The sequence below is a fragment of the Cuculus canorus genome, chromosome 3 (assembly GCF_017976375.1).
Source record: "Cuculus canorus isolate bCucCan1 chromosome 3, bCucCan1.pri, whole genome shotgun sequence".
Taxonomy (NCBI): domain Eukaryota; kingdom Metazoa; phylum Chordata; class Aves; order Cuculiformes; family Cuculidae; genus Cuculus; species Cuculus canorus.
In genome coordinates this window covers 39899942-39915855 of record NC_071403.1, presented here as the reverse complement: position 1 = coordinate 39915855, position 15914 = coordinate 39899942, and the positions used below count along the sequence as shown (strand labels likewise).

Here is a 15914-nt window from a genome sequence, read left to right as displayed (position 1 = left end):
AACCCTTCAGCCCAGAACTGCTGCTTGCACCTCATCTTTTGGTGCCAGCCTCCACGACTGGCAGCAGCAGGAGTTTTCCTTTCCTCTCTTTACCTCCTTTCAGCATCACCCAGAGCCTCAGTGCTGAGCATAGTTTCTGCACCCTGCACTTCTCTGGGATCAGCTTCTCCTCTGCTGCTGCTGCCAAGAAGCTGGGAAGATTCTGGTGGAGGAAGATGACTGCTGCTGCCAGGATGGGTAGTGCGAGACTGAGACCAGCTCACTATGGAGGAGGCCATAGACAAGTTATGTGATAGAGCTGGGACCCAACAGATAGCCACCTCTAGTCCAGTTTCCCACTGTTAGTGCATTTTACATTAAGCAAACCTTGGTTTTCTCTCTCACCCATTCAGACTTCATTGTATATGACGAGTGTTACGTATATACGATACTAATTTCTTTCAAATGCAGCCTTTAGCATTTAGAACTTCTCATCAGCAAAATATATAATATATGCATATAATCGTGGTGTGGATACTGAAAGTTTTGATTAATTCTCGTGAAAATTCGAAGCAAGCTGTGGGAGCCTTAAACACCAATGTTATTAGACTACTGCATCTATACACATGTCACTAAGAGACAAAGCTCTTACAAAGCAAAATGTAAGAAACTATCCTGTATTGCTGTCTGGATGATTTGGATGTTCCTTCAAAAGGTACTGAAGTAACTTCAGTGTTGAGTAGAGTCTTTTTTTAAGGCTAAACTCACTGTGAGGAACAGAAATGGTGAATAAGGATGGGAACTGGCTGGGAAGGGTTGCCTACCGCATCTTCTAGTCCACACACCACACTGGGCAGATTGTTACTCCTGTGAAAACTGTCCTTGGGGAAAGCATGGCAATGAAACACATGAAGCGTGTTGGTTCCTCAATGTATTTCCGTAAAGGGTAAATCTATTTCTGAGCAGAGTCAGTGTATAGCGCAGCCTGTGCTTCGATCATTGGTCACTCTAACCACTAATATAGCCAGAATGGTATCTAAGAGTTTGGTTTGTCCTCTGAGGAGTGATTTTTACCTCAGCTATGTCAAAGAGAAGAACTAGAAAAAGAATTTAAGTAAAACTGGGTTTGTTTTTGTGATTTCACAAAAAAGTTTGTGATTTCTATCTTTTGATAGATTTATTGTCATAAATACTCTTTCAGTAGATGAACATTGTGGATGTAAGTTGTGTCCTCTTCTGTTCGTGAAGCTATGAAGCGACTCCCTCCCCTAGTAGAAAAGTCAACAATATCACTGTGAAAAACACATACTTACATGATTTATTTTTCTGTTTTTTATTAACTCAACGTTGTCTCCTACAAATACGATTTGTCATTCACCAGAAGATTTGAAATGTAGACTTAAGTTACACATAAGTATAAAAAGCATAAAACAGCACACACGGTACCACTGTTTAGACCAGAAAACATTGTGTTGTCCCACAGATAAGAGCAGTATTCAAGGTCAACTCCATTTCCTTCTGCCTCAGGGGTTCAGTCTTCAAAGCTGCAGATGCTTCTTTTTCCTCAGCTTGTGAAGCCTTGCGGGCTTTCCGCGGTGTTTCTCACCAGCATCTAAGCACGGACCAGAGAACCACAGGGCAATCGCATCCTTCTGCTCCAGAGGTTAAATAACCTTGGGTTCCTACTGGCTCTTCAGAAATGTTTTCCTCCTCCTCTTAATATTTATGTACATTATATGAAGGGATACGATTTGCGTCTTTGATTTAGACGTATCTCTTTCTTCATACTTAAACAATAAATTGAAAAATATTTCACAAAGAAAAAGAACATTGTTCATCTGAATGTCATTCATTATTATATTGCTATATTTTATACCCTATTATTAATATATACAAAATTTCTTACTTGCCTTTTACAGATGCATGGAAGCATATAATATAACAGTTTTAAAGTATCCCATTTTTAGATTTTCCTTTCTCTTGGCTCATGTCAATCTCTTTAATAAACTATGGTTGTTTGGAGAATATAGGAAGTATTTGGAATGTTGTTTAAAGTTTAATAATAACTGGTAGCATTGTCCATTTGCGGCCTGAACAGTTGGAGCACCTGTCAGGGCAATCTAGTAGAGATAGCAGCATCATAAGACTTAAACAATCATGGAGGGCTGTTAATGTGCAGTGTCAACGGGTGCCAGGTTCTGTTCTTTATTTGGGGCTTTTCTTTTCTTCGGCTGCGTTTTGTTGTTGTTTTCCCTCTGTTCTCGGTTTTGTCTTCGGGCTGCTCGCCCTTTGCTTTCCTGTCTTGTCTCCTTGCTTTCATCTTTGTTGGACTTTTTTCTTTTCTCCTCCCTATTTTTTTTCCCTGAAATAAAAATGATGGTATATTAGAAGATTTCCTCAGGCTGTTGCAATTTCTGACTCCATCTCTTTGCCATAGCCTATAAAACCAGCCCTGGATTCGCACCTCCCATTAAAAGTGGAGCACTACTATTAGTGTTTAGAAATGTCCAACTCTTCATCCAACTGCTAAATTTGGCCACTGGACTAGTACCTCCTCTCAGTCTTACTCTGAGCAATGAGCCAAGAACTCCTCAGGAAGCTGCGGTTCTTTAGAGATGGTGTAAAAGGCTCGCATACTCATAGCCTGTCTCCCACTGCCAGGGGCACAGCTGCGTGTACTACACCAAAACAGAGCTGTTTTAGGGACATCTATGGCTGAAGCCAGGTAGCATTAACTATTGGCTGGTCTAAATTCATCTTGGGCTGGGACTCAGAACATATGGTGAGGGGAAATTAGCCATCATGTTGCAGGTGATGACCTTGAATTGTTCCGCATCATGTTACACCCTTTCACTGCAAAGGCTCAGTACTTACATCTTTTAAAAATCCCTCTCCCCTTCCTTAACCCCCACCACACCCACATCCCTGGGGGATTCTTGGCATTGCAACATGAATCTAATAGCAAAGTGTCAACTTCAGCACAGGTATGTGACCCTCTACAGACTAAAAAGTGGTGTTCTAAGTCTCAAGTCAAACTTTAAGACCATTGTTACAAAATTAGGTATTCAAGTACTTTATTGTTTTAAATACTTATAAAGGTGAGATACTGAGGATTTTGTAACTGCTGCAGACCTCTCCAATAAAGCTTATCCACTCAGGAAGAATAAAACTTTGTGTATTGGCTGCGGAGATGATATTGTATAGTGCATTTATGCCTGGACATAAGAAAGAAATTCTTTATGCTGAGTGTGGTTAGACACTGGAATAGGTTGCCCAGAGAAGCTGTGGATGCCTCATCATTGGAAGTGTTCAAGGCCAGGCTGGATCTAGTTTAGTGAAAGATGTCCCTGTTTTTTCTGTGTGAAACTGGTTCTTCTACTCAGCTATGCAGCTGAAGTTCACCAGTGGTTAGGTGAATCCCAATGACGTCTTCAAAAGCAACGTTGCTTGAGACTTTCATGATACAATGTCATACTGACCTGTAAACCTCCATGCATAGAGAAGTTTCTGGACAAATTTGGAAAAGCATCTGGCAAACTCTGTTTTATCAGATACCCTGGTAACAATACTACTGAAAATAATCTATCCACCTTTGTTACATCACAAATATTTTTTGCTTTTAAATATCAGCAGAGAAAACCCAGGCTTCCCTTCATCAGTGCTGGGAGTGTTACTCAAACCTGACAATAGCTCTTGCTATTGAGGGTGCTGAATGCAGAGAATTGTGCCAATTCTGGACCAAAACCAGAGCTGGGAGTTTTTTGTGCCTTGATGGGCTCTGTGGGATTGGGTCACAGTGGGGGTGTAGGTGCAGGGGCAGTGGCTTTCTTCTGAGAACAGGTGACCATCCAAAGAGGAGTAGGAGTAGGGATTCAGATGAGGTGAAGAGAAGGCAGAAAGCAAAGCATAAGAATGAGGTCTGAGGATATGTTGTATCCTCTTCTTCTTGTGTATGTCTATGGTCTTGTTTTAGAGCTTCTACATTCCTTTCTATTGCTGGTTGAGAGCAAGGGAAAGTTCAGATGCAAATGTTAAATAGGGACAAGCATCTACCTTTCTCATATGATGTTTCTGAAACATGCAGTAAAGCTTTAAATGTATAAGAGCCCCTTAAATTTTAAGTAAGCAGTCAGAAAATACCCCACTATATACTGATATATCTGCAGAATCCCTCTCTATATTTGGCAATCCCATCTAAGATGTGCAGAGGTGAGCAGAGGAAACCTGAAGAATGGGCATGCAAGGCTCAGCAAGAGGTACCACCACTGGGAGAGCTGGCGAAGCTCCATGCAGAAGTAAGTCTGCATCTTACCGAGCTGTAATGCTCTTTCTTGCTAATGGGTAAATGATGGCATGGAATTTCATTCCAGTGGTTTGCAAATACAGTTGGCCCAAGATGAAATGTTATTTGAATGGAAACTGTCCAGACATTCAGTGTTTGACATTGTTCGCTTGATGATTAGCCAAAAATCCTTCTGCTGTGACTTCCTAGCCACAATTCTTTAAGTATGTTGGAATGATATTTAATCATTTCCCTTCAGTCATGGATCAAGATATATGTATTTATATATGTGTGTGAATATACCAAGAATACACTGGTGTCATTATAAGGGGCAAGCTAAACTGGTCTAAGTAGAGTTCTTAAAACTCAGTCCGAGTTCTCTTCTAACACCAAGAATAACTAGTTTGGAGTCCTCTGTGCAATTTTATATGTGATTTAATGCCATCATCTCTGTGCTATTGCCATTTGTGAAAGGGTCTGCTCTCTAGACCTGTGCTGTTCTGGTAAGGCCGTAAAGCTTAGAAAGGTTGTCTTTGTTCAGGCGGGTTGTTTAGCCCCTTTCACCACTATTTTAGTGGGAGATTTTATATGACAATATAATATTACTTCCAGGCAATTCTTGGTTTAATCTAGACCCAAGGAAAGATTCTACCAGCAGTTGACTGCTATAATTGAGGTGTAGCTGGAGTTATCCCTGTTCATATCTCTGCTCTCTTCTTCCCAGCAGCTTGTTCCTGAATATTTTTTCTTTTTATTACTACTTGCTGAAGCCCACTTCATAACATCACATTGAAATAGATGCCAGAAGTTGTGGAAATTCATTGAGAATTTGTGCATTTGGCTGTCTGCAAAACGAAAAATGGAAAAATTAAATGGGCCAAGAATCCTTACAAGTTCATTTCTGAACTGGTTTGCATTTCAAGATAAAGAAAAGGCAAAGACAGTATTAAAACTGAAGCTCACCAAAGAAGTACCCAATGAATACTATAATATGTTATAAAAGCAGTATAAAAAGGATATCAAGCTACTGCAGAGTATCCAGAGAAGGGCCACAAAGTTGGTGAAGGGTTTAGAGAGGAAGCCAGATGAGGAGCTGCTAAAGTCACTCAGTCTATTTAGCCTGGATAAAAGGAGACTGAGGGGAGACCTTATCACAGTTTACTGCTTCCTCACAAGGGAAGAAGGAAGAGCAGGCGCTGATCTCTTCTCTTAGGCGACCAACGATAGGACCCAAGAGAATGGCAGGAAGATGTGCCAGGGAGGTTGAGGGTAGATATTAAGGAAAAGTTACTTCGCCCAAATGGTTCTGGAGCACTGGAACAGGCTCTCCAAGGAAGCAGTCATGGTGCCAAGCCTGGCAATATTCCAGAAGCATTTGGACAACGCCCTCAGACACATGGTGTGGATGTTGGGATTGTTCTATGAAGGGATGGCAGTTGGACTCAAAGATCCTTTTGGATCTCTTCCAACTCAGGACAATAGGACAAATTGGAGAGGGGAAGATTTAGTCAAGACATTAGGAGGAAATTCTTCCCTATGAGACTGGTGAGGCACTGGCACAGGTTGCCCAGGGATGTCTGCCCCATCTCTGGAGGTGTTCAAGGCCAGGCTGGATGGGGCCTTGGGCAGCCTGATCTGTTGGGAGGTGTCCCTGCCCGAAGCAGGGAGTTGGAACTGCTTGTTCTGTAAGGTCCCTTCCAGCTCAAACCATTCTACGATTCTGCGATTCTAACTCAGAAGAAAATATTCTCCTGAAATTTCCATTTCCCTTGTGAAGAATGTTGCTGTTAGAAAACACTTCTGTGCTCGAACATATAGCATTTTATTCATCTCTCTCAGAAGTTCTCCCCGTGTCGCGGGGCAGAGAGGTCAACCCTCGGGAGCGGGCGCGCTATTGGTACCGGCCGCGCGGGGGCGCCGCGGTGCCGTGCCGCGACCGCCCGCAGCGCGCTCAGCTTCCATTCCTCCGACCCTCCAGTTCATTGCTGCAGGAGTCAGGAAGGGATGCTTTGCGCCCCATTCCCTTCCTCCACGTCCGGCCTACTGCTGCATCTTGTGCCTGTGCGTTATGTTACGTACACGATGAACTTTTTTTTAGTATACCGGGAAGAGGATATGAAAAAGGGCAGCGTGCTGTGCCACAGCATGGGAACGTCATCCTTTCCTGACGGCTAATGGAGTTCTCTTAGAGTGAAGCACTAAAACATTTGTGTCTTTTTATGGATTCAACAAAACCTTTGGAAGGAAGGAAGGAAGGAAGGAAGGAAGGAAGGAAGGAAGGAAGGAAGGAAGGAAGGAAGGAAGGAAGGAAGGAAGGAAAAGAGAAGAGGAAGAGAAAGGGGAAGAGAAAGAAAGAAAGAAAGAAAGAAAGAAAGAAAGAAAGAAAGAAAGAAAGAAAGAAAGAAAGAATTTCTACTGTACATGTCACCTCGGACCACAAAATCCTCCCCACTACACTGTAATAAGCTGTAGAGCTATAATAAAAGGCCACAAGCCACAGCTGTAACGTGCCACAGTGTTCTTTTACACCCCTCACAGCCTCAGCTGACTCACTCAGTGCTTTCTGAGCTACTGGGGCACTGTCAGCACTGCTCCTCCAGTAACAATGCCCAAATATCTCCATACCCTAATGAGGTGCAGGTACAAAACTTGGGGGATAAGTGTCACCACTCTGTGTTGCCTTCCTTCCCACCTACCCATGTCCTTCTCAGAGACTTTTTTTAGTTCTCTTAGACTAAATGTCAAGTCACTCCTTCCTCATGGTGCAACCAGAACAACAGCATCACAACCCAGAAGAAGCTGTGTCAAGTGAAGGTACCAGTGCGTGGAGTGTATATCAGTCTTCAAAACTACTTACTACAGCTCTGTCTTCAATACGGTTGTGTGATATTATGCAAATGGATCAAGTACTCTAATTATCAAGAAAAATGACCTTTTTTTTTCTGGTAACAAGCCCCCAAGCATCCAAATGCCCAATAATGCAGAGGACATTTTCCTTTCATTCATGAGCCACTAGTAGCTGATTCTGGAACTGCTTCTAGAAGTCTGAACAGCATAACTGTCTTACAAGTGATCATTGTTTTCCTAGTTATGGTGGCCTTATTTTATAACCACTAGCTTCACAGGTGACCAGAATGATGATAGCAAACAGTTTCGGAATTACCTAGGTTCTGCGCAGCTTAGTGAATTTTCTGGCCTTACCTACTTGTCTTGAAGATACACCAACTGCTGAAGTGAATCTAGGCAAAAATTTTAAAGACCCAAACATAGGATCTCCAGCTATTCAGATACATGAGGACAGCCTACCTGACTTCCACATACCAGACCAGATGATCTTAAGACACGTGTCATATGCAGTCCTATGTCATGGTCTTAGATAACCCAAGATACCTCAAATGGTATAGACATATGGTTGAGCAACGGCTTTAGGGGACTTAGTGACTAACTTACACTTACAAATCTATCTCCTCTTGAAAATTAAAAGACCTCTCTAGATAGAAACTCTAGGTGATGTCGGAGCCCGAGATCTACAGAAGTCTTTCTATGAGATTTAGGATCCTTGAGCTTCATTTGCCTCAGAAAATAGGATCTGGACTACTAGATTGCATTCACTTGAAAAATGTTATTATTTATGTCATGAGTGCTAGGCTGTTGTCAGAAAAGGACAAGGCTGAGGCAGGCATGTTAGGGGGAACAACAACATTGTGTCTAAGTAGAGGACTAAATCAGGCCTTCACAACAACCTTTTGCATAAAGCAGGCAGAGAAGAAAGAGAGGAGACTGAGCAGATAAGCTGTGCCGAGACAGGAGATGTCAGGCTTTGCTGCTGTAGCAGATAAAGGACAAGTTGGATCCTATTAGGTGTATAGGAAGTAGGAAGGAATAATTTCTTCCATGGGCGGCTTGGGAAATGACACTGCCACACTCATGAAATCATAAGCAAGGCATAAGGAAAGTCCCTGGCTTAATTATCTTGTGATGACTTCTTTGCAAAAGAAATGGGTTGGAACTGCCTTTCCTGTGCCAAAGACACAAAGATATTGCCAGTGCCTGAAAATACAAGAATATCTTCCAGTCAAAGAAGCAGCTGGAGGAGGATGATTTCTATAATGAGTTCTGCTTGCTGTTTGTGGAGACATTTACTGCTGTCTCTTCAAACCAGAGCCTGTGGGGATTTATTTCCTTTGCGTTTGTCTTTTGGGACTTAGGGAATTTGTTAGCGGCCTTGTTTTAATCAGGACTAATGTTGTGCTAACAACAGCAATTTTATAATTACGTAACAGTTTTCATCTTATAAGATTCCCTCAGCTTATAAACTCTGAACACAGCTTCCACAGGCAGGAAAGTAATGGCTGTTTAGCAGAGCAGAAAACCACTCTGCATTGCTTAGGATACAAAGTGACGTATACCATGCTGGTATTTAGGATGAAGTTCTCTCCAAGCTTGCTTTGAGATTTTTAACAATGAATTCTGAATGCGATTTAATTTTTACAGCTCTCCCAAGAGTTGCAAAAAGGTAGATGAATGCCCAAATGCACCATACAAGCCTCTGAATCAGATGCCAATACAAAGACGGGTGGTAGCAAAGATTGGTACCAAAAAATAATCTTACCCTGTTGTTAAAGCATCAGGTTATTGACAGACATCTATAATAGCTAGTTTCCCTTTTAGACACCAACAAACCAAGCCCTCCCACTAGCCCAGATTGAGGTCATAAATATATTCTTTTTTAGAGACTTAGTTCAGCTGGTGCGGACTTTTGAGCAAACCAGAAATAAAAATGTGATGCTGCATTATGTCAGAGCCGCATGTTTAGTCTGCCTCTCTAGAAATAATCAAGAAAAGTTATACATGATAAGAGACAGATGCTCGTGCCTCAGCAGACATTTGAACTCTTTCTAGTACAATAGTAAAAAGGAGAAAACACTCAAAGAAACTTGTTTCTTTAGTACTCAAATTTGTACTCAGTGTGCTCTGAAGGGAGGGATAAGTGAGAAAAGACATATTCCTTGGCTTTACTTAGACTGATTGCATTAATGTAATATGCCCATTCCTAAGGTACTTATATGACCCTTATGTTTGGATGCATTCATAAGGAAAAAAGGTCTTTTTTTTAGGGAAAAAAAAGGTCTTTTTCTATGAATGACCATGGCTCAGAGCTGGGCTACAGATGAGTGAGTACAGATCCTGAAAGGGAATTGTGAATGTCAGCTAATGCTTGGCCCAGGCCCGCAATTCTGCCCTGGTACTGGATGCCAGGTCTAGGGAACCCAGGCATCTGCCAGTGTTCTGTTCGATGTTATAAGTGTATAGGTGCAGCTGTACACTGCCCCTGGAGTCCCTCCCTTACATCTCTTTAAGTTTCCTGATGTGCCAAGGAGGTGGAGGGAGCTGGGGAGTCAACAGGATGCACCTCTGGCCCGACTCTGCACGGTTCACTTGTCTCCTCCACTCTAAGCACGGTTTGTTTGCATTCCCACCTGGGATGAAACCTATGCTGACAGGTAGATGGGAGCCCATGCACATCGCACACGTAACCTGGACCTGCCTGGTGGGTGGATCAGCCAGTAGACAGTAGCTAATATGCAGGGGAATGGCAGTCCCTGACGGATCCACTCAGCAAAATCATCAGCCCAGAGCCAAGGTGCTGTCGCTTAAATTCACCAGAGGCCTGATCCTACCCTCTCTTGTACTTCCTCAAACAGATAAGGTTGATCTCTGGGGTAAATGAAGGGAGAATTTGCTTTCAAGGATAATTTTCAAAACAAGGTGTTGAAAAATGACTGTTTATTTCTGTTTAGTGTCTCCAATGTGTGTGTACACATATTTCAGCTGATCACAGCTAGTGGCAATATTTCCAAATGCGATGAAAATAACAGGTCAGATTTTTAAATTTCATACAGATCAGGGGGTCCAAGGTCCCCTTTCAAAAAGAGTGACATGGCACATCACTTTGTCAATCTCCATGTGTTTCTGAAGAGATTTTCTCACCTACACAAAAGATACCTGGCAGTTCACTAGGTAGAGAGCAGCTTGTGGAGAAAGGGATCAGGATGACCAGGACTCTTGGGCTGCCCCTGAAAAAGACTCAGGAAATTTGTATGGGAAAGTGATACAGGGCTTAGCCCTAAGAAGTTCAGGGAGCTTGGATGAGCAAGATGCTGTCAAAGAAATCTCAGATTTTCAGGCTTTCAAGTCCTTGTAAGCCAACCAGGTGGGTTGCCAAGGGCAAACTCAATGGACAAGCCAGCAGAATGCTAGGCAGAAACCTAACACAAAGGCAAAGTTGTCTCAAAACCTGCCTGCTTTCCATTAGGGTTTCATTGAAATTAGTAAGTTTCTGGAAAATGTGATGACTTTGATAATCTGGTATTTTCCATTCAGCCCTATAAAATATTAAAAAAAGGTTTCTAAGTAGAGGTCATGGAGCTGGAGGACACACATGAGAAAAAAAATTCAATTCAAATACTTTAACACTGCCCATAAACCTTCAATTTAAAATGAATCGCAGATACAAATTGTCCATGTAAATTTAACCCAGGCTGTCTTGTCTTCTTCTTTTTTTTTTTTTTTCCAAGAATGTGATAAGTTTATTGTTTTTAAATCCCTCTAGGAATGAACTGTGCGTTTAGAGCTGTTTGTAGTAACACAGTCTTTGCACTCCGAAGTGAGCAGCCGGCATTATGAGTAGCTTGAAGTGGAATGTGAAGAATGACTATCCCATGCGACAGTGCATCACTGGAGTCCACTTAGTATACTTTATAAGCTGACTGCCATGCCATCTAGATCAGATACAAACTAGGTTGGATGACCCAAAGGTTAGATGAGATGCAGCCCCCACAGAGGTGAGAAAGCAGCCTCTCATAGCAGAGGGCACCAGCAAGTGTTAAGGGAAGTCTTTAACCCATTAGTCACCCCAGTGGGAGATCTGCCCTGTGCCCTGTCTAGCACAATTCCTACCAGCAGTATACAACTGCAGTTCAGCAGAATTTGTTGTAGGTATGTTTTATTTTTCTCCTTGGTGGTGGGCTGGTGTTTTAAGAGTGCTACAGTTGTGCTGGTAAATTTGTAGCAATCCTAGGCTTCACACCTCCACGTGTTACACATGGGGTGTGTGCAGCCCATATAGTGGGACTTACTACATACTGTCCTAGAGAACCTGAAGCAGAAGTTCATAGAGTGATATTTTCTGTACTAAGATATATTTCTAGCAGTTGGAACTTTCTCTAACCACTGAAAACTGGGACTGTGGGGACCAGCAGTCTCTCTCTCCAGCTGCCTCCTGCCTCCAGACGAAGCAGACCACTGTACACTAATCAAGTAATATGTTCACACTTCTTTTTAAAACCAAGTAACTAATCACTTTCCTGCCTGTTCCAAGAACTTTTACATTAATAACTTGTGAGATCAACCCTGTAGCCACTAAAAGAAATAATATTTTGCAAGGTTCTGGTGTGATGTGCTCAGAAATACTCTATAGACTGTCATACAGAAGTATAGAAATCTCAGGGGCTGTTGGTTCACATATACAGTAGTAAGATACTGAAAGGAGCTGGGTGGTTTGTCCAAAAAATTCAGAGCAAATAAGCCGTTACTCCAACCTCAACCAGAAACTCTAAATTACTTAAAATTGTTCATGTACTTTTGAAAATATTACCCAAGATGTCTCCGTGACCAGGAACTTGAATTATGTGCTCTGAAAGAGAGAGTTGCTTTCATTTAGAAAACGGTTTCCATCAGCCTTAAGCCTGTAGTATTCAGAGGGTTTCACAGAGACTCTTACATCCCAATATTGCATCTTCCACGCTGTCACATTTAAACTTAAGAGATTTATCCATCATAGCTTTAGTTTGATTTAAGACCACTGAGGAAAGTAATCCAGCAACATAAAATATACTGTGGCTGGGAATGTGATTCTTCATCTCAGTGACGAACTTTCTTTTTAGAATAGTCTTCATATGACTTTCTCAGGTTCTATGACTATAAAATGGAGATAAGATTTCCTTAATATTGGTAAGTGCTTTGGGATCTACAGGTAAAAGCCAGTACTGGTGCAGATCAGAGCCACTGAAGAGGACAGAGTCCTCCTTATTCCAGTTAATATTTTGAAGGACAAAAACATCATCCTTCAATCAAATAGAGAGCTCAGGATCCTTCTTTAGAGAGCATAATTTCCTTGCTCATGCTTAAAGGTAGCAGGGACTGGATCACCCACTGACATTCCCTTCCACCACCCACATCCATGTAAGAAATAAAGCCAGTTCCTCTGGGTTTAAACTAAATCCTTCTGGTTTAGCAATGCACAATTCTACTTAAGCAATAAACATCTGTCATCTGCCATTCATTAATATTAATTATAAATGCTCAATAGCTCATGAGGTCCAAGTCCACCAGCTGAGATTTTTCCAACTCTGACCCTGTTAGGGTTTGTATAAAAAGTGTCCAGAAGAGTTCTTCGAAGCTTCAAGCCAAAAATAAGTGCAGTTTGCAGAGTACAGTATTTAGATTATGTACTTAGAAAAAGGGTGGTTAGGAAGGGTGATAGAGAGGGAGGGAAGGAGAGGAGTACAGAGCCTGAAACAGTGTTCCTTTAAATGCTTGAGAGGTTTAGACCTTACTTCAGGCTAATGACAGGGAGAGACATTGTCCGTAATGAAACTGGCCCATCCATTAAACATTACTGTAAATTAAAGGTTGCGTGAATTAAAAGTTGTTCATCTCATGTTTCAGGAATCTATCTGTGTTTCATGTCTGAAGCCTGTTTTCCTTTTAAATGGAGTTCTTCAGTTGACAAATGAGAGAGAATTTCAGAAAACAAATGGGTAGAAGTAAATGCATGCTTAAGAACAAAGCAGAGATATAACTGTAGCTGTAAATCTTTATACTGGGCTACTGTGTGCTGTAGATATTGGGGATGATTTCATTACTAGGTAATTCTGCTGGTAAGCAAAAAAGCATTAAAAAAATTCCCACAGTTGATCGTTCAATTATAACCTTTATATCACCTGTATATGTTTCATTCATGGAACACAGATTAATTCTCTTGCTATCACTTTGAATTTCGAAGAACTAAAACCAGAAAATGTAGGAAATGCTTTTTCTCAATTTTATATGGCCACAGCGTCTTTCAATGATAAATATTTTTTCTTGCCTTTAATTTATTGCCACTTCAAAATTGCTTCAACAAAAATTACTGAAAAATAATATGAATTTGCATCAGCCCTTAAAATTAGCTCATTTCTTTTCAGGCCTCTAAAAATATACATATCTTCATTGGCAGAGAGGTGCTATCTTCTTAAATTTGGTGGACTAGTGTAACAAGTTCACTGAAATTTTCTGTAAGAAAATAGAGCCCCGTTGTCTTCCTGTAACAATGAGTCAAAGCTGATTAATGCAAAGAGGAACATGAACAGTTATCTCAGCAATGCAAATGACTAAACTGGACAAAATGAAAGGAAAGTTGGTTTCAGTTCCTTGACTCAGGCCCAAATAAAAGTCTGAGCTTGGAAAAAACAGCAGGAGGTCTTGATATCAATGGACAGAGATACTTGCCGGATTTGTGCTCTATAAATGTGCAATAAGCTGCTTCTCTATGGAAGACTTACAGAAGGAAACAGGCAAGAAAAAAATGCTGTTGAAATTTTGTAGCAATTTGAAAAATGTTTACCAAAATTATCCAGTCCCTTACTAGGCTATGAAACTTAACTTCTATACTTAGACTGTCTCTGATGGATGTTTGTCTAACCTCCTCAAAAATCTTCCATGATGGAGAATCCCACAACCTCTCTCCCGATCTTTACCATCTCTGATAACAACATTGGATGTTAACAACTCATTGAGAATGCTCTGAAGTTCCTTTGGACCTTTGTAAAAGAAAGTTGTGGCAGTAAGTGTTTTCTTTCTCAAAGCTCTGAGGCTGGAAGAGAGCTGGGAGGTGGCAGCCTAAGCTGACCAAAAGCTACATCAGGTGTCAGACTTGGCAGGGAGAGTGAACGAAGAAGAGACGATGAGACTGGAGATGCAGAGACCTGGGTAGGGAAAAGCAAACAGAGCTGCCTGGGTGGAGAAGAACAGATAAATATCCAGTAAGATGAGGGGAAACAGCAGCCAAAAAGTGCTCGTCTGTTTTCACTTTGTTACAAAGGTATGCTGAAAATCCCTTCTTGATGGCTAGATTCAAAGTACGCTGAAGTCAATGAGATTTCGGTGGGTCTTGGATCAGACCCTTTCAGAAGAAGGGCAGCTATAATACAACAGTGAATGACTGCCATTGCTGTCCATGATTGGCAGTGTTATAACAGCACTGCTATACATGGAAGTGTTCCACAGCTCAGGATTTAGCTGTTTAAACAGTGCTGCATGTGTCACCATTAGGCTTGAAACATTCACTGCCTGATTTACTCTGAAGCTCACATACCCCAAATGTTTTGCATTCTTGGACTAGATTTGATAGATGTACTAGCAACTTTCTCTCTTGCATTTGTTCTTCTTTCCAGGACATGCAGGCCAAAACAAAGAGGGGTTTAGATGTCCAGGTAGCAAGGGCTGGGTGAGCCCTGCTCTCAGCCACCACTTCCTTTTGCCATTGCCCAAACGTGAGAAAACAGGTTGCTGTGGTGTTCTGGGAAGTCAAGAGAAATAAGCTGTCAAGAGATCTTCTATGGCACACAGTCTGGAAGAAGATAATTTCCTCTTCCAATTGTGACAAACATGTCCCTCCCTCAGAAAAAGCACCTTAAAGCACTAGAAGTTAGGGCAACGACTTTGGAAACATTGACTGTAAGATGTAATAGACCAGTGTGGAGAGATGGATAGGTAGGGATGTGCAGACAGGGCAAGGAAATGATGTGGGATAAGACAGGATGATACTCTGCTCTTTTGCACATGGACTCTGCCCTATGCTGAGAGGAGAGGTCACCCACAGTTTCCTATTTGCCTCTCCCCAAAACACAACAGTTTGATGTCACTGAAGTTGAAGGTGTCATGGATAAGTAAAGTGCATCTGTGCCAGGGAAGAAGGCCAAAGACCAGGCAGACCTCTACAAGTCTGTACAGTATAACTGGTAGGTTGTTTTAGTAATCTCATCTGCAACAGCCATCCCTCTTCCCCAGTCAAATCTGCTACTGGGGGAATAGCCCCAGCTAGTCTGGACACAAGCCAGAAGGTGGCCCTTGGCCTTATCGCCAAGGAATGGACCTTTGCCTGCTTTTCTTTAGCAGTATAGACATAACTGTGGATTTAATCTTCTAAAGCTGGAGCTGCTTCTCTCAATTCCAAACATTTTGATTAGAGAGGGAAGATTTTAAGCAGGTGCTGGAAATTTGATGCTGAATGAATACCTGATGGCCACTTTGGAAGAGGGTAGAAGAAGGGTTTGTGGAAGGTTTGCATTCCCTCCTGTTTTTCCTACAGAGCTGAGGCCTGTAAAAGATACTCAGCCAGCCAGTTCCGGAGCACAAGGAGGCACCAGAAGGGAAGGTCAGAAAGAGAAAAAGAGACGATTTCTATCCCTTATTTGGTTTAGCAATCTGAGAATAGTTCTCACATTGTTCACATTTTAATAGAAGAGTGCAATCAGTTTTTTTCTGATTCACTTCCCTTACGGGAGCAATTGACTGCATGCTTTTTTCTCAGCTTTGACACCATTTCTGT

General features: G+C 41.8%; 1 protein-coding gene across 1 annotated transcript in view; it reads right to left on the bottom strand.

The window, feature by feature from the left end:
* Nucleotides 1-1311: 1311 nt before the first annotated feature.
* Nucleotides 1312-15914, bottom strand: part of RSPO3 (R-spondin 3) — a 62256-nt gene continuing 47653 nt past the window's right edge. Inside the window, exon 5 of the mRNA XM_009562893.2 lies at nt 1312-2341. Within this exon, the coding sequence (XP_009561188.1) occupies nt 2148-2341 (194 nt within the window). The 3' untranslated portion in view covers nt 1312-2147. The remainder of the gene's footprint in view (nt 2342-15914) is intronic.